Here is a 19,222-nt window from a genome sequence, read left to right on the forward strand (position 1 = left end):
AAAACGGAAGTAAAAGAGTTGATGGGCAAATGGGTGTATGGGGGTATACAAGGTGCTCGACATGCCGATCGATTTTCGCTGGGTATGCAGGCCAGACAAATATTTACCATCATCTGGAAGGGTTTCGAGTGCCTTTGTCGGCTGTTTGATGGCTGATGTCCCAGCATAATGTGATTGACTTTAAGAATCGCCAAAAACTTCGCCATTCTCTCTGTATGCCCGCAACGTAGAAAATTAAAACGAGCCAGGACGGCCCCAAAACCACGATAAATAAGCTTCGCTTTTGGGCCCGCTTTCCCGCTTTTCCATCGGCGGTCAATGGAGCGTTGTGCCGACTGTCGTAACGTGAAATGAAAGCACGTAGCATTTTCATTTCGGTCAGTGTGCGGAATGCCAATTACAGGAGGTGGCGGCCACTTGGCGAAAAAGAAAGGACTAACCTGAGAGAAATTGTGGGCATTCCTTTTTTGATCAAAAGGCCACAAAAACTCTTCATAAACGTTTTATAGCGAAATGTTGTTCTCTTTATCAAGTAATATATGTATATCTATATATAAAATGTTATACTAAAGAACGAATAGATAAATCTTTTTGCTTTGCAACGTTATTTATAATTTTTATACTTACAATTTGCAGTGTACCTTACTTAAGTACAATGACAGCTCTCCTAAGCCAAAACATATATTTAAATTATATTAAATTTAAATTTAAAATTTATTATATTCATACGTGTGTCTGTGCTTGTTTTCGGTCTTCTTGTGCTTCGCACTTTGCTTGTTTGCTAATGGCCTGTGCCCGAAAAGTATGCCACATGGATTTGTCCCACGGCAGACGTGGCGGCTACTTGATATGCACACCTGGCAACGACGCCCCAAAACGCTCGCTGGCAACTTTAAAAACCAACCATGCCCCCAACGCAGGTAACTAGCCAAAATGGAAAAGGAAACAACGCTAGTCTCAAAACAAGCATACCGAAAGTAAAATACTTGTTCTTATAAAAACGCATAGAGATATTTTCCTGATAATGGTGCCTCAGCATACGTAAAAGTAATTGAAAAGATGCTCGAATAAGAATGCCAGTTAAGCTTAAATTAGGTAATGATTTCATCAAAGAGATCTTGTACGCAGGATGCAGTTATGCCTTCTCTCCACTTGAGAGTAGCGAAACCAACTATATATCACAATGTCAGCGCACTTAACATAGTTTATCCTCGTGTCGCTGCCGTTGTTCGTGCCTCTATCTCTCTCTCCACCGCTATATCACCCTCTATCTCTTTCTTCTTCTTTATATCTGTCTCTATCGCTGTGTCCCGGCTTATCATCCTCCCTCGCTGCCATTATGCACACGTCGTGCATAACCATAACGATTATGTTAATGCTCTACAGAGTGGTGCAAGGATGCGTGAGTGGGTGGATATGTGGGCGGCCAGTTGGGTGGGTGGTTAATACACCTTGCTTCGGGCTTGTTCTTATGCTGGTTGCCAGTTCGTCACTCGCCTTGGCTTATTTCTGCTTTATTTACATGCTCTAAGTAGTTGTAATGGGTTCTCCACAGACGCGACAAAGTGTTGGCAATAAAGCCAGATCTTGTCCTTGGTTTTAAGCCATAGAGTGGCCATAGAATCCATGAATGACTCCGGCTAGTTTTTCCATTTTCTCGTGATGGGATTTCACTAACGAGTGTGTGTATGTGGTTAATGAGAGGCGCAAAAGACATTCAATGGGCAAAAGGATTTTCTGGGGGTCGAGCCCGAAAATTGTGAATTTTGGCGTGCCATTGCCATGCGATGAAACGTCATGAAGGGGCATTTAGACGCAGGGACCCGAAAAACTCAATTGTGCATGCAACGGCCGTTGGGAAAGCGTAAAACTTTCAATTTGCGTTAATGGCATTAAATAAAGTCACTTGCACGCACCCATACGAACATAATCTCGGCAAGGGAACAGGAAACGGAAACCAACACCGAAACCGTGCTCATACCACATTCACTGGCCAGCCACTTAAAAAAGGTTGCCAAAGCCGCCCAAATGGGCTCGTGTCCTGGGTGTAAGTGCAGGTCTGATGCTTTCTTTTGCTTCGGAAATCGCATTAAAAATCATTGGCGAGCCATTTGCAAGGTGGCCAAAACACGACATGATCCCGACCAAGTAAAAATAAATAAAAAGTCGACAAATAAAAAAATAGCATGCGTGGCAGCAACAAGGGTTTCGTTTTCGGCTTAAAGCAGGTAAAAGCAGGTGAAATCTGGCCAAAAACAACCAACCCGTCGAAGGGAGCTCACCAATCAGGCAGCAAAACAACACGAAATGCCTGAGCGCAGGTTGGAGAATGTTGTACTTTAGATAAAGTTACCACTGCTTTGTGTTTGTGCTTGATGTTTTTTAGACTTTGTTACACACATTCGACATGCAATGCACGTAATGCCACAGAAACACATGCACACTTTTTGGCGCACACACACACTAACTAACAAACACCTGGCAAAAGTTTTCCTTGAGAGACTTTTATCCCACTTTGCTTGTTGTGATATTTTCTTTCCCCAGTTTGTACTCTTGCTGCGAGTGTGATAAGTTTTTCTAAAAACTTTGCCACTCCCGAAAGCAGAAATACGTATCCAAAGTATATACACGGATATAAATTTTTCCTTTAATCATCATTAAACTTTTTAAATGCGTGTCAGTTCGCAAAAGTTAAAGATAGCTGAGAACTTTTTGTGTGCAACAAAATTTAATTTAAATATTCCTAAAATTTGGGTGAAGCAGTATTCTTTGATGCATCTTTCTAAAGTTTTTATAGCCCAAGACTAACAATAAATGGGAAATATCTCATGGATAAAGCTTAGATAGGGTATTTAAAGTTTGCATTGGCCTGCCCCATTTACTTTTTCACTCAGCCTGATTTCTTGGTCTCTATTGTTGGGTTTATAAAAGAGAAAAATTGACGGAGAGAGTGGAACAACTCAACCATTTGCCAGGACAAACCTCAGTTATTCCCCCGTCACGCATCCGCCCCGTGGGCCGGTGTCAAAAGAGTGTGGCTCACTTTTCGGGGCAAGGCCGAGCGTTGAACATGATTTGTATTTTACTTACATACCGTTGAGTAAATCACATGCACAAACACAAACACAGACACTTCAGAAGCCCAGAAACTTGGGCATTTACCAAAAAAACAAACAACAAACAAACAGCTAACAGCTAACGGCAAACAACAAGCGCTGGCGAAACAAATTCGAATCTCTCTCCAAAGGAACTTCACTTCACTTCGATATCTGCCCTCGACTCACTGCAGTAATAATAATAAAGGGAATTGTTATTGTTTTCTATTAATTTACTTTTGTTGCTGCCTGTTATTGTTCTTTCCCACTGTTCTGTAGTTGCCACCGCCGCACGTGTGGGTGTATTTCTCGGTTTTTGTGTGTAACATTTTTGTACTGTTGTCTGCATTTGATTTGATTTGTTTGGACTTGATTTTATCTGTTGAAAAATTGCTCAACCACGAGATCTGAGCCCTGGGTCTCTGCTGGAAATTGTCTGTCAGGTCGGCAGTGAAGTGAGTAAATTGATATAAATAGATTTGAATTTGTATGTGGAATGTTGTTTGCAACTGAAAGGCGGTGCAAGTGTTTGGAGATATCAATAAAGCTGTGTTTTTCAACTTCCGAATGGCCTAAAAGAAGCTTTACAGAATTTGGTGTTTAAAGATGTAGAGCCCTTTGATAGATACATACAAGTTCATAACGTTAAAAGCATGTCTTGCATCACTAGACTAGTAATCCGAATAAGCTTCATAAATTCCAAAAATCTCCTAAATGAAAAATGTAATGTTCAGGCTATGGGGCAAGCACAAATATCATTGCTAAAGTGCATTTGTAACAAAGAAAAATACTTGGCATAAATTCGTTTTTCCACAGTGCGGGCCTATTGCAATAATAATAAAAGCAAAATACTCGAGTACGGCCATGCAAAGCAATTTCGAAATATTTCTCATAAAATGCCGCGCTTACATAAATATTTAAACTAAAGCACAGCCACGAAAGGCATTTCCCTATCTGCACTTAGGACTCGTCTAGAAATGGGAAATAAAAGCCCTATGCCAGCTGGCGGCGTTGTATTTTCCTGGCCAGAGGAATTGGAACTCGACGAAGGAGCAACGTCTTCGAATTCCCTCCTCCCGGCCGGCATCCACCAGCTTCCTACGGCATCGATCCTTGAGCGCCACGCTGACTAAGTGAGTGAGTGATGAATAAGTCCTGTGTGTGCGTGGCTATGAATGCGAGTACTGGGATCTGGGCCAAGCCAACTGTCCTTGGGCCAGAAAAGCGATTTTCAATAGAAGACGCAAACTGGCAACATGTTACAGATTGCTCAAGAAAACTGCATTGCGTGAAATGTTGAACTGGGCTGAAAATTTGATGAACAAGAACTGAAAAACTTTATATTTCCGTCAATAAACTCTTATATTTTAATTAAAAGTTATAGTTGAGAATAAATATGAAAAGAAAATAATAATTTATATTTAATATACAGTTAATTAAAATAACACTTTTATAGAAATTATCAATGGTTTATACTTCTTGTATCTGTTTACATATTGTACTGTTGACTCCGTCATAATAGTGTTTTATAGATATAGATAGATATCTATCAATTGAATCATGCATTTTTTGTCTTCTTTTGCTGAAATGAATTTTTCACAGCTGTTTTAAAAATCAACGATTTTCTGCTCTACCGAATTTCCATTCACAGCATTGCAGAGCTGTCTGTCAATTGGAATTTGTTGTTCACCGAGTTGGCTTCAATTTGTTGCACGCACTTTCGACGCCTTTCGGTTGCAAGTTGCCTTTGTTTTCGCAGCCATGTGGCAGAAGGGGAATGGAGCATCCTTCGCAGGACAGGACACAAAACTGATATAAGCCGAGTGTCTATCTCGCATCTTGTTGCTGTCATTCCAGGCTAATGTCTTCGCTCCATTTTCCCTTTTTGTGTTCAATGTCTATCGTCATTCCCATTTGGTTTTCCGCTCGTCCTTGTCCTTTTTCCCTTTATTTTTCCCAAGCAGACATTGTACTGGGCTGCTGTGTTGGTGTTGTTTCTCCTTTCTGCTGACACAGTTGGTAGTTTTTTTCTCTTCGTCCTTGATACACATCATTCAAGCCTGCTTAACGTGTCCCATCATATTAACTTGGCCAAGATGCCAGCGAATGTTGTTTTTCCGCAGGGGCTGGCATTTATGCTAAAAGGAAAAAACTGCTTGTCAGTGCGAGTGGATTGAAGAAGACGTTTTACTGAATTAATTATTATATTAAAAGAAACTTTTTTGTTTTCTACTTTCAGACTGGACATCTGTTAGGAACCCTCTTGAAAGGTATGTAAATGAATTGACTTTAATATTGATATGCACTCTATTTAAATACGCTGAAATACTCAAACTTAAGGCGCAATCCCTTGCCAATCGAATTATGAGATCCGTATAACATATGAGCTACTGTGAGTGTCGGACAAAATTTTCGGCTTAGCAGAGGGAGCAGCGAATTTTTTAGGAAATGGCCAAATGCCTCGCAGCGGACTTGACTCCATTAAAAAGAGCTCCATGGATGGTGGCTTGGCAACCGGCAAAGTTAAGCAGCTTATGACCCAAACTGATCAATAATAAACGAATTTGGTCGGGTGCTACGGCTCATTATGGATGCGCCGAGGGCTGGGGGATTTTCACTTGGAAATTTATAATCCACCGGGCTAACTGCAATTAAAGCGACTTAATTGTTTATTAATGCGCACTTCCCAGCAGGAGCGTGAAAAAATAAATTAATTAGTTGCTATTTTAAATATGGCGCAGACAATTTAAAACGCCACGCCAGTAAAAATACCACTTCCATTTGCCACGAAGGGCCGACTCCTTTGATTTATGATGCCTGCACTTGTTCGAAGGGGCTGCATCTGAATCTGATTCTGATTCAGATTCTGGTTCTGAATCTCTGTATCTGGGAGTGGAAATGGAAATTAAAATGGGGGAGCCAATTTAATTGCTCGCTGGATTTTCACACTAAGTCCGTGCTTCCTGCAAAACAGCACAAAAATAGCCCCTTGAGTTGGGGAACATCACGAACGAGAACACAAGAAATGGGGCTTACTCGGTGGCGAGGGCGGGGGGCGTGGAGCGTGGAGCGTGGAGCGTTGGGGCATGTCGTGTGATGATTAATGAGACAATTTTTATGACATCGCACAGTGGGCGTGCGCATGTAATAGTCTGCCCACATAAATATCCGAAATGTCGAAACATTAAGTGGAAATGGGAAAAGATATTAAACTGATTACTTAACTTAAGGAAAGCCCTTTAAAACTTAAAGATATTTCCTCAAGCTTTCGTTAAGTAACTATATTTGTAGGAATGAACAGAATTCGAGTTTTTATTAAAATTTTGTTCGTATAGAATTTTTTAAATGTTCATCAATTTTTTATTGCCCATAAAACAGCTTTGACATATTTTCCGCCTATTGATCCACAATATTTATGTTTACTCAAAAAGTAAATAAAAAGTACAAAAATGAAAATAATCGGGTTTCAAAAGTCAAAATTAAAAAGCTATTTCCTAGAATATTTTATAATCATAAGATGTATAAAGTATAAATACAATTTGATCCCGTTGTCCAGCCAACGGAATACGGGTTAAGCCGCCTAGTCAGAAAAGTAATCAATTCTTCTGTCACGCAAATGCCAATCCCTTACCACTGTGCATTTACTAGAAAGTCTGATCCAAAGGGCATGAAGACTTGTCCCTGGCACATGAATAACATGAATTGCGTTATGAAAAATGTACAACAGCAGTTCGAGGAGATGGATTGATAGCTGGGAATGGGTTGGGTATGAAAATGGGGAGACTTTGGGGATTCTTCGGGGTCTGCTGCCATCATTACAGAGCTGAGCGATAAGCGACGTTGCATGCGGCGACACAACCGACGATTGCAATATGATGGATATGAGTGTATTCAAACATGTGCGTGTGCCACCGACAGACAAGAATGCGAATTGATGTGTCACGTGGGTGCAGTGCTGCTGACTTTGAGGGATTTATATGGAGAGCGTTGACAGCTGGCAAAAATTAGCTGCCAGTCCGTATTCAGAACTGCGAACTCCGAACTCCAAGCTCCATGCTCCAAGCATTGCAAATGCCCAACTCCTGGCGGCATAATTAGCACAAACTCAAAACTTTTCGACTCCGACAGCCAGTGCTTACAATTATTATTGCTCTGGTTGTTAGCCAACCCAGGATGCATACATAAGCGACTGGCAACTCAAATTTTGAGCCCGAAATCCCAAAATGTCAGTGGCCAACAGGAGCAGACAGTGGAAGGCTGTCAGGGGACAGGACGTCAGACAGGAGCAGCTGCTGCCTGCCAACTGCCAGGACACCAGTTTGCCGGCTTTCCTGCTCGTAACAATGCAACAGAGCACTCAGCCAATCTGCAGAAGCTCTCAACGCTCTCATTATTCAAATGTATTTTTCGATTTGGCCAAAAAGTCCTATCCAGCATAGTTCGGTTAACAGAAAGAGTCACTTGAAAAGAGAAAAACAACTATACTCATTGCAGTGAAGAAAAAAAGAAAATTAATATACAGCTGCTTACATATAACACGGAATAAGAGGATTTCATTAGAGGCTTCGGATTAGTATTAGTTTTGTCCCAATTCATAAATATTTTAACGGCAAGCTTCAAAATCGAATGATTAGATTTCCATCATCAACTATCTAACCAATAAAAGATTAGAGAACTCTATTATTGAAAAATGAACCAATTTTAACGTACTAAACTTTAACTTTCTACTTATGATCTTTTTCTGTAATATAAAGCTCTTAAACTGAGCAAGCTATCGCTTTCCAGTAGTATCCAGCAAAGCTTACAAATCAAGGCATATCCTCCAAGTAAAGCTCTTCCCAAAATATTCAGACATATATTTAAGGATATTTTCCGGCTGCACCGCCACGAGCCCGTGGGTTTTCTTCTCACTTGTCATGCATTTTCTAGCCAGCTTTCGTAAAATCCCCATCTTCCGCTCCTCTGGCCACCCAGCTACCTGTTCTATTGCCGTAACAAATCCATTTTACCTGTCAGCTTTAACGCGTAAGCAAATGGCAAAACGGCAGCAGATGGCTAAGAAAGAGCGCAAAAAGCGCAAAACGCAAAGTGAAGAGCTATTCTACATACATGTATATATGTATGTATGTGTGGGTGGATGCTTGCAGATGAGTGTCAGGTGGGCGTGGCACGGTGGTAGGGGCTCTGATATATTGCAGAGCGCAATTAGAGCGCAGACCGCAGAATGAAACGAAACACTGGCTGCCGTGTAAACAAGCCACAATTGCGCCACCGAAGAAGAAGAAAATGACGAAAACTAAGCTTGGGTAAACGAACACTTAATACACTAGCTTAACTAAAAAAGGGATATATGTAAATATATGATAAAGTAGTTTTGTGGTTTTAAGTTATTATACGTAATTTCAAAATGATTGCGATTTTTAATGGCTTTATTTTTTTCGTGCAGAAGAATTATATTTTTGAACCGAACTTATATTTTTTATCCGAATGATTAGAAATTCCACATCACTCTTAAGATAGAGAAACAACGGATATAAATTTTTGCGCAAACAAAATCAGGCACATCTAACACACATCCACCGACATTCACATTTAGACAATCAGACTTTTGTGCTCATGTCCTTCGTGACTGTGTGTGTGCACAGAACACACAAAATTGCAAATTACGAAAACGAATTCCGAGAAAGTCACAAATGGAATCGCATTAAATCAAATCAAACGAAACGTACGAAATCAAACGAAACAATTCTGGGCAGATGGTTCCCTGGCTGGAATGGCTACCAAAATCCCTATCGAACGCCGTGTAAATCTCAGATGACATCTGAGCATATTGTCGCCTAATTACATAAACGCATGTGCAAAGGGGCGCTGGGGGCGTGGTCCTCACGCATGGTACCTCCAACAATCGCTAATTAGTCTCGGGGCACTGACAATGTGACACGGCGCAGATCAAACGGCTGGCCGCTCAGATCCCATGTTACTGTGCATTCTCTTTTTTATTTGGGATACTCAACTCGTCCCTGGGCGGCTTTTTTTTTTTGTGCCATGCTTACCCCTCAGCATTCAGGCCGAGCGAAATTAAATGAAAACACAGCATTCGCGGAAGATCAAAGCGGATGCGACAAGTCATTGGGGATCTGAGAAATTTCCAAAACTCCGTGCTGGGAAATTTAAATTAGTTGCACCGTTTAGCAGGGAATCATTTTGCAAACTGAACGCTAAAAATAGCAAAGTTAACTTTTCCGTGTACTTTATTATGGACTAGTTTATGGTATAACTTTCAATGTTTACGTAATCGTATATCCAAATTTGTGCCATACTTATGTATTTGCTTGTGGCACAATGATTCGCTCTAAAACGAATAATAAATATATAAAAAAATTAAGCAATTCACAGTCTTCCATATACTTCAACGCTGAAAAAATAAGAGCTGTTTAAAACCATCCAAAGTAACGAGTTTAGAAAAACACTTACCGATAAATACAAGTGGAATTCGCACCGTGATTCGAATTGAACGAAAAGTCCAGATTTCGAAAAAAGGTGTCGCTGCGCACACTGTAGCTCTGAGTACGCTTGTTGGCCGCGTTATCGTAACTCCACTGTCCCAACAGCTCCCTCTTGGAATTTTCGCTTCGCAATCCCTGGAAAAAGAAGAGCCATTGAAGACTTCGCGATCCATTAAAACTCAGTGCATACATATACATCGAAGTTTTTGGGCGCACTCTTCACGCACAAATCGGGCGTCATTTCGCGGGCCACGTGGGTCAGGGTTATGGCCTCCACGATGATGGTCCTGGCCAGATGAAGAGTCACAGTGGCCCGGCTTCCATTAAATCCGAAGCATGAACCCGGAGAAAGCCCAGTTCGAATCATATTCACCGGCGGATTAGTGCTGAAGTCCAGACCCAGAAGACTTCTGATAATATTGGTACCATCAATAGAGTGTGCCTTCACATTAATGATCCTGGCACCCAGCTCCTCCGAAGCATAGTTAATGCGAGGCTTGGCCAGCGCCACGGATTCGGGTTTCGGAGTCGATTGGGCACTTTTGGAGGAGCAATCGGCACTCATCACTTGCTTCTTCAGATTGTAAACGTCGTCCATCAAATGTCCAATCTTGCGCTTGAACAGAGTATCCACATAGGCACTTACATCCCGGTTATTGCACATTCCAGATCCTACTCCCTTCGGTTCCCCTCCAAGGCAATTGAACTTGCACGAGCCCTGAGCCACTTTGCTGTCTATCTGCTGCTGACGCAGGATGTGCTGGGGGAAAGCTATTGGGCTGGGGTGTCTGCTAGAAGGGATTAGACAACAGCCTTACCGATATATCATCGACATCCTCACGAAGTCGCATTATACCCAAATTATTCCTGCTGTTGTGGGCCATGAGGTAGTAAAAAAAGGTTGAGAGCAGCACAAATGAGATCACATATGTTACATAGACTCGCTTTCTAGCTCGTCGACAACCATCCATTTTGGATGCTGAGTTGTTAATGTTAACTCTAACAGATTTCTGCGAAAAGTCAAGAAAAGTCTACTAGATGTTTGTAAATGTCACAATTTCTGAGAACGAATATCTTATATAATTACTGTTTTATTTTAAACCTATTCACAACGACACTCGACCACAAAAAGAAGTGTTCGATAATTGGGTCGTAGGAATGCGATGAATCAAATATAATTCCCCGAGAAAATCGCTGGAAAATGAACAATTGTTGAGAATAATGAGGCGAAATCGCATTAGGTGCGGCAGCATCTGCGAAAGTCTCTAATTGTCAATGGCTAAATAATTGAGAGCCGAGAGCAAAGGAAGCGAAAGGAACAGCGAAGGGGAAAAGCGGACAAAACGTAATAGCATTAAGGAAAAATCCAAATGAAAATCACTTTAAATGCTAAACAGCTGGTTGCCGACCGAGGCGAAATAAAAACACATAAAGCGCCTTCGGGCCTTTAAGCATCCATTAAAAATTTAATAACTTTGGTCCGGACCCAATGCAATTTTGTAAAATTCTCTAGCAAAATTAATTAGTCAAACAATCCATCAGGACGCAAACCGGACCTCCTTAACGTGGCCAGTGCTGGCAAATTATGCTGGCCCAAAGACCCTGAGTCCAGAGTCCACAAAAAGGTACGCAATCCCGCTGAGAAGGACATGGCGGCATTGTGAACGTGATCATCCCCACATTTTGGTCAGGGGATTTTCCATCCAAGAGTCCTTTTTGGTCCGGCTCACGTGCGTTGCCTAAGCTGGCAAAATATTGACCCAAACCGGACGAGAAAATTTAGGTTACAGACGTCCGTTGGCGAATCCCAACACTTCAAAGGCCGCAATGAATGTAATTTTAATCAAAAATTGTTCAGCCCCAAGAAATCCCAATGCAGGAAATACCGACAAGGTCCGCTAATCCTTCTTAAAGGCAAACAGTGAACTTAAGTGGAATATTTTTACGCATTTCATTTCCATATATTTATGTACAATACTTATACCATGTTCGAGCACAAACAGAATCGCAAACATCTAATGGCTTTCACAAATGTTTCAATAACTTCCCGGGAGTCGTGTCCACTTAGTGCTCAACAATTTTCTCGCATAATCGACATTTGTGCTGCGCAATCACGACCCGAAACATTGACATCTACATTGAACACTGTACAGTGCACACACAGACAGAAGACAGGCGACAATTAATTTTTAATGCAAGTCGCTCGACAGATCAGCAACAGAGCCGGACACAAACAAAAACGGCATCGTCGAGAGCAAGTGGCTCTGCTAATTGCACTCATTCACACGGCAAGCGACAACAAAGGCGGTCTGAAGAGGCATCCTGTAGAAGACTGCAACAACATCGGAGGCAAGTTGCGGGTGGTGATGGAGCGGGGGATGGCGGCAGTCGTCTCCTTGACGCACGGAAACGGAAGCGTTAGTTGCAAGGATATGTTGCAGTGCCGTACAATAGTTAGGGTTACAGTGGGACGTCTTCGCAACTTAAAACTGGCACAACAATTTGGACATATATCCGTAACTAATAACAACACAGAGATAAAAGGGATTATCAGTTTATCCAGAAACACATTATGTTCTCGGAACCTATAGTGTATGAAGCAGAAATTTTAGATTCACGGTACAAAAAAAAGGGGTTTACTATGTCATACCTATTAATTAAAACGTTTCTTTGGTTTCTAGCCGGTTAATCAGTATTTCTAGTCCTAATTTAACGCTTTCGACCCACTGTGCCTGCTGCGACTATGTGCACTGCAATTACGTGCCATTGAGGCAGACCATTGTTAGTGCTCTGCAGATAGCAAATAGCCGCATTCCGAGAAGGGAGTCCCTTCAGAGTCCGGTATTTCCAGGCCACCCCGTAACGGTAGAAACTCCACTGTCATTGCCTATTTCCGGCGTAATTGTTATGCCAATTTTTAAGGGCCAGCCGGTGGGTGTGCGAAATTAAATGAGAATCAAATAAAGCCGACGGAACTGAAAAGAATACATAAATGTGGTTAAATTTGCAGCGTTAAATGTTAACAGTCGATTTTCCAATGCACACAGCAGACACATAAAAATATCAACGCGTATTTGCGTGCTCCTTTCATGTCTTCAGCTATAACCCAAAAAAAAAAAAAAAAAACCCAGAACCCTTCCCTCGGATAAACCACATTCTGCCTTTTAGCCCATCAGCCGCTGACATTCCTCGTCATCATCATTCCGGCTTAGACTTTAGGGGGAGTGCAAATTGACAATTTCTGTGAAATTGCACAAATACGAGCCTGTGCTCCAATTTTTTATGGCAAATTACCCAGCCGCATGTGTGGATGGCTGGGGGGCATTGCACTATGGGGCATTTGGCCTGTTTTTTTTACAATAATGTGTTTTTCACAAGTATGCAAATTTGAAGTATTTTAGTATTAATACATTGGAAATACGTTAAACTGTTATGATATAGCCCGCATAAGTTAATTTAACAATGCACTGTTATAATAACAGCTGTTAAAGTCGGCTGTTGCGAGCATATACCACGTGGCTGCTTTGCGCGCAAAATTTAGCTTAACTTTCAAAGTGTTAAAATTTAAAAAGAAGAAGAAGGAGAGTATAATTTGAAATGGATAATCAATCTTTAGGTTCTTATTATGTGTTGTTATTAATATATTGTTTATTGTGTGCGCCTATTTCTAACAATTTGTACATTTAGCAAGTGGTGTCAACATGTAGTTGTTTGAAAAAATTTTCAACTTTGAATAGAGCTACAACAATTTGTTCAAATTTGTTCAGTAAGTGTTTATATCCATGTTGTAGTGTGTTCAATTCCTAACTCATATCAGGTAGTCTCTATGTGCGTTTTTTGCGGTTTTTTGAGAAATTTCATTTTTTAGGGAGCAATATCTCGATTTCCAATGCTGCCCTGCTGGAAGTGTGGCGCACGCAAAAGGGTGTTCGTCAAAAGGAAAATTCTATTTGCACTTTTATCAGTGGGCATTTTTCTGATAGCAAGCTAGACTTTAATAAACGATTAACTAATAATAATAATAACGAATGATTTCAGTCAATCTTTTACGAAATTGGAGAAAATGCAATCGAAAAATATATGAATTTTTAAAATTTTTTTCAAATTGGTTAGAAGAACACCTAGTCCTGAAGGTAAAGGAGAAAAATAAATAGGAAAGGAAATTAGTTGGACTCCCGAAAACGTCATATTATTTAAAAAATTTGAGTGGCCCAAGACAGCAAGCAGATGAACTCGTAAGGGCGCAGAAACACAACGAACGTCTTTTGGTTCAAGCTGCACGGAAGTGCTGCCTGCGGGATCTTGCAGCCATACTTAAAATTCTTTTGTTGAAGCCAGCCACGGCAAAAACTATTAGTAGCTTCGCAGATGTCTTTTACAGAGCAATGGATACTTCGGATCCCATAATATCATCAATAAATTTAAAGAGGCGAAAACATAAGCGACTATCTCTTCCACCAGAAGTCATTGAAATGTTAGCTTGCGAATTTGAACCTGATAAAAATTCTTCAGACTCTACTGATTGTGAAGAGGAAGACGGTTATGAATTATACATTATTGAAATTAAAAATAAACTTTAAAAATATATTATTAAAAAAAAAAAAAAAAAAAAAAAAAAAAATGGGGCGGAGTTGGGGCACGCCCACTTTTCCAAAATATTCCTGGAGGCATGTGTAACGCATAAAAAAAAATTCATCCAAATATCTCCAATAGTTTAGGAGGTATTAATTTTTGTAAAAAAAACAGGCCAAATGCCCCATAGTGCATTGGGGCGTGGCTTTGGTCGGGTTTCGCTGGCAGGAAAATGTCATAAAACCGTTTCGTACGGCTGGGTTTTTTATGATTGGTTTTTAGGCGGCATTCCCTCTCGAAAATGAGGAGCAAAGGGGAAAAAGAAAAGGGAAAAATAAATAAAATATAAACTGCGTTATGTTTATGCGCCAAAAAAAAAAATGCAGGAAATGCGGAAAAGCAGAAAAAGCTATCAGGACGTCATCAGCCAGAGTATAATTAAACATTACGCACGGGCAATAAAAGATGAGACAAAAAGAATAGCATTTTGCGGCATTTGAATGTGCTGAAAGGTCGAATAAAAATATATAGCATATGTATTTACGATAAGATTAGCGGTGGTTCAAAATCGCCCCTTTAAAATACATTTTAAGTCGTAAGACTTTCACCAATTTTCCTCATTCTTCGTATTGATTATTTTTGTCAATTGTATACAAACATTATAAAATCAAGCAAATTTATTCCTTGGTGTGCTGCAAAAATTTCCCTTACCAGCTGTTGTTTTCGAGTAAAGTTTTTCGTATATTAAAAAGAAATTAAGCTGCATATATGCAACGGTACGTAAAAGTTAATAAACTGCTAACGAAAGGTAGAGCAACTGCAAAAATTGCCATGAAACGATCTTTGTTCATAATATTTTTGGTAATATTTCATTCAAAAATGTCCCCACTGGTGTTTGTTTTCGATAGCCAAAATGCTTTGCTATATTTGCGAAACTTTAAAAGCATTTAAAAAGTTTCGTGCAGTGCTTTGATTTCAGCTTGCCACTCACCTTAGGGCCGAGATGAACTTTTCCGGGCAACAGCTGGCGTTGGCCAAGAAAGCGGCAACATTAGGCCCCATATATACCCATAGTATAAACATAATGATAAACATAATATGCCGCTGAGTGCCTGGAAGTATGCTTAATTCTGTGCAACTTTAGTGCCTTTAAGTTGCAGGCGGGACGCAAGAATATGGGAAATTCCCCTAAAGTGAGCGCTGGACGCTGGGAAAGTCGGAAAACTTTCCTTCTAGCTCTCCCATCCCCAGCCCCTAACAATTGTGCTGCCATCCCTAAGTGCACATGCCACAAACAACCTAAGCTGCTAGGCAAATGCACATCGAAATGCGAAGTGGCAGCAGGACGAAAGGACGAAAGTGCTCAAAGGAATGCCGGCGCAGGCGTTTATTTGCGTTTATAATGTGTGAGCTATTAAAATTTTAGAGGCTGTTAGTGGCGCTGTGTTCGTGCGTCTGGCGCACTTGAATTAAAATTGTTTCTGCTGCAGCATAAAATGAAAATTAGTTGATTTTTTTATACCCGCCGTGCGGAAGGCGCGAGGCTCTTAAAGCTTTTAGGGCAGCACCAGCTGCTGTTCAGTCCTCAAAAAAAAAAAAAAAGTAAGGGGGAAATAAAAATGAAAAAATATTTTAAGTAAAAATTTTCACAACGCTTGTTTGGATTACATTCATATTCATATTTTTATTTGTGTTTGCGTCGGCAAGCGTAAAGTGGAAATTAACATAAAACAGCGGCAACACAGGGCGCATACTTAATGCCATGCCGAATCCGGGATGCCCTCGCAAAAATACAAGAATTAATTGCACACAAGCGGAGAGATTGTTTCTAAGATCGCTATGACATATATAAATTATTAAATTTATGCTGCGGAATTACCAACTCTGTCCATGGACTCTTTATCTCGCCGCAACACACCCATATTGCAGCCCGCAGAGCTTAACGAACCCAAAAGTCCTGGCTCTTCTATTTACTTTTATATAAATATGTTGTGCCGTAAGCTACGGCATTTTTTGCACCTCACGGATTCAGCTGCAGCTTATTTTTGATGCATATTTTATTTTGCCATTGCATGCGTAATTTTATTTGCCGCCACGCCCCCGGCGACCACTTCACCCACTGCGGTGTTGTTGCTGCGGCTAGTTGCGGGCTCGTAATTCGCAGCAAAGGTATAAGTTTTATGACCATTGCTGCGATTTTTGTAGCTGATGTCGCGAGAGTGCTGGCAACTTCGCTTTTTTATAGCTAAATGTAGATAAGATTGCAATGTATAAGAATATTGAGTTAAAGGTAACATTTAATACAAGCAATTCCTGAAATATTAAATTAGTTATTTAACTTTTAACTATAGTTATGAATTCTTTTTAATAACTATTTAAACACTTCAATGAATGCTCCTATGGTAATTAACTTTTCAAGCAAATCCTCCGTATATGAAAAGAATGCAATATATTTGTACATATATTAGAAGGTTTTCCATCGCCATATATGGCATCACACTTCTTTGCCTCCGTTTTGTCTCCTTTGGCAGGTTGTAAAAAATGTATGTATTGTACAACAAAATGCCGTTGTCGCCACTGTGGCTGCACCTGGGCGGATTGTTGACGTCGTCTCGGTGCCAGAATATGCCCGGCAATGTGCCAAATTAAGTGCTCTGCCTGCCAAAAAGGAGCGGCGAAAAAACACGGGAAAAAACGGATCTCGACGGGACGAGGTCCTGTGCCAGGACGTCGCTTAAGTTGTGATGTAAATTTTAATTTCCACATGTTATGACATGTTCGCAGCGCTCCTTTGAAGTTTCCCCACGGCTGCTTGTCTAATTCAAGGTGCTGCTTTAAGTGGCCTGTGGAATTCTACATCAAGGAGACTATGTTAAAGTAGTGTTCTCAAAAACTGAAATGCAATTTCGTGGTATCCAGAAAAGTCACCCGAAGTCGTTTGGTGGTGTCTGGCTTGAGGTTGCCAGTGGCAACAAACAAATGCTTGGAAAATTGCCATTTTGCGGCAGCTGTTGATAAGTTTTTAATTAGGTTTAGGCTGATTAGGTGGGCTGGCCCATCTTCAGTGCTAAATATTTAAGCCGGGATGAATGAATGTAATTTAGGTACAAATTAGATTTTTCCTTATAAAATCAACTAGATGATATACAATTTGGATAGTGAATTTAAATTTCAGTAGTTGTTATTTAAAATTAATGTATCAGTATGTCTGCTCAAACATTTACTCTATAATTAACACTGTTACTAACTAATAAATGTGATAACATTTTAAACTTTTTAGCTTATACGTTTAATTTAAACGCATACGCCCTGTTGTACAAGCCCAAACAAAAGTATCTTGTAAGATCCGGCAAAGCCCACACAAATTATTGGCACCGATAACGAGTATTATCAGAATTATCAACATTTCAAAGAGATTCCACACCAACTTGATTGCGCAATCAATTTCTTATGAAATTTTCATTTGCTCCTGAGTGAAAGGTCAATTTGTTGTAAAGGCCTATTGATTTCCTGCGAACGAGCTAACGGAATGAAATTGAAATTATTCCCAGTGACAGCAGTTTAACTGGCGTGTCAATGTCTGGGTCTGCGTAAACATGGGACATGTGAAAAATAAAATAAATATTTATCTAGCCCGAATTATTCCGGCAGTAGCCGCAGCAGAGGCAGGAGTTGAACAAATCCCTCAAATTTTACAAGTCTGCTACGTTCTTGTCATCTTATTAAATCACACAAGATAGAAAAAGTTTCGGGTCAGGACAGTTGGAAGTGCTTCACAAAGGTTCAACTGCCTCTTGGTCTCGACTGTCAAATCATTTTGTGATAAGGATATAACAAATGTGCACACTCCACACACACACACTCACTCATACACATGCGAGGCAGGATTTTCTATATCTTGTCTGTGTCTGCTTCATAACTGACAAATGAAAATGTCAAAAAATGTTTTGCTGACAAGAAAACCAAATGCGAAAGAACATTTTCCATTTATCTCTGTGCGCAAGTTGGCGAGAGGGACATTTCCGAAAATTTAATTAAAATTTCGATTCGGCTTAAACAAACTAAAAACAGCAGGAAAACACTATTCAATTGGTCAATTAGGCAAATACCAATACAAATATTTACAGTCGACTCGGCTGAAATCCAAATAATAAATTTTTCAAATTTTTTCCCCCAGTGTTCTGTGTGCGGCCAGAAAAATGCCTTTGTTTATTATCGGTCAGAATACAGTTTTCCAATTAACAGACCGCCATTGGGTGAAAGTCAGGTCCTTAAGCAACCTCACCTTTCAGGTGTATCATTACAATCTCGGTTTCAGTTTCGGACTAAGTACCGCACATTTGAGTGAGAGGCTAAAGCAGCTGGGCGAACATTAGGCCATAGAAAGTCGCCGGCCATGATTAATGTTTGGTTATTAATAATGTCCTGTCGTCCTGTCGGTCGAAGAACAGACTTCAGGTGCCTGCCAAATCAAGTCAATTTGCTGGAACCCGAGTATCCATTACGCATTTGCATTGGCGCCAGACGGTTCGTTCTCAGTCAACTGAAATTCGAGTCTATCTGTAGTTGGGTACTTGGAATGGGTCGGTGGGGCGGCTAATGAAACTGGAATCTTTTCGGGATTTGCCTTTGTGACCGAACTGGCTCATCATGGGTTTCCCAGAAAGATGGGCAAAATCTGGGGCTTTGTTTTTGTGTTATTTTCCACGTAAACGCAATTTCTCGGTGCGCACAATAAACCTGCATTTAAGTTAATTTTCCTGTAATTTATCTGTTATTTAACTAAGGCAGCAGCCATCGTGCAATATGTTGCATGATTTATGCCCGACATTTTCAATTGTTTATGGCTCTCGTTTTCTGCTCCACTTTTGTCTGCTCTTTGTTTTTCACTTAGATTAATTTTGACAAATATTAATGTCAGCCCCAGGGTGAATTTAATGAACTGCCCTCATAAAAATATGAATAATAAGTAAATAAGTGCGGGAACAAGGTGGAAACACAATGATGCGTCTTAATGGGGGCAGCAAATTATTGGGATTATATCAACAA

General features: G+C 40.4%; 2 protein-coding genes across 2 annotated transcripts in view, besides 1 other annotated feature; one reads left to right on the forward strand and one right to left on the reverse strand.

Moving 5' to 3' along the window:
* kek2 (kekkon 2) overlaps positions 1-19,222 on the forward strand; it is a 44,947-nt gene that overhangs the window by 19,243 nt on the left and 6,482 nt on the right. The window contains exon 3 of the mRNA NM_078827.3: positions 5,335-5,365. The gene's annotated coding sequence lies outside the window, so the exon portion shown is untranslated. The remainder of the gene's footprint in view (positions 1-5,334; positions 5,366-19,222) is intronic.
* Positions 9,331-10,593, reverse strand: spag4 (sperm-associated antigen 4). The gene is made up of 4 exons (NM_135666.3): positions 10,420-10,593; positions 9,792-10,361; positions 9,570-9,736; positions 9,331-9,510 (listed from the first exon to the last, which is right to left on the reverse strand). Exons 1-4 carry the CDS (start codon positions 10,483-10,485, stop codon positions 9,486-9,488), a joined length of 828 nt encoding a protein of 275 aa, NP_609510.2. The 5' UTR covers positions 10,486-10,593; the 3' UTR covers positions 9,331-9,485.
* Positions 12,929-14,365: a mobile genetic element.

This window comes from Drosophila melanogaster, chromosome 2L, assembly GCF_000001215.4.
Source record: "Drosophila melanogaster chromosome 2L".
Lineage (NCBI taxonomy): Eukaryota > Metazoa > Arthropoda > Insecta > Diptera > Drosophilidae > Drosophila > Drosophila melanogaster.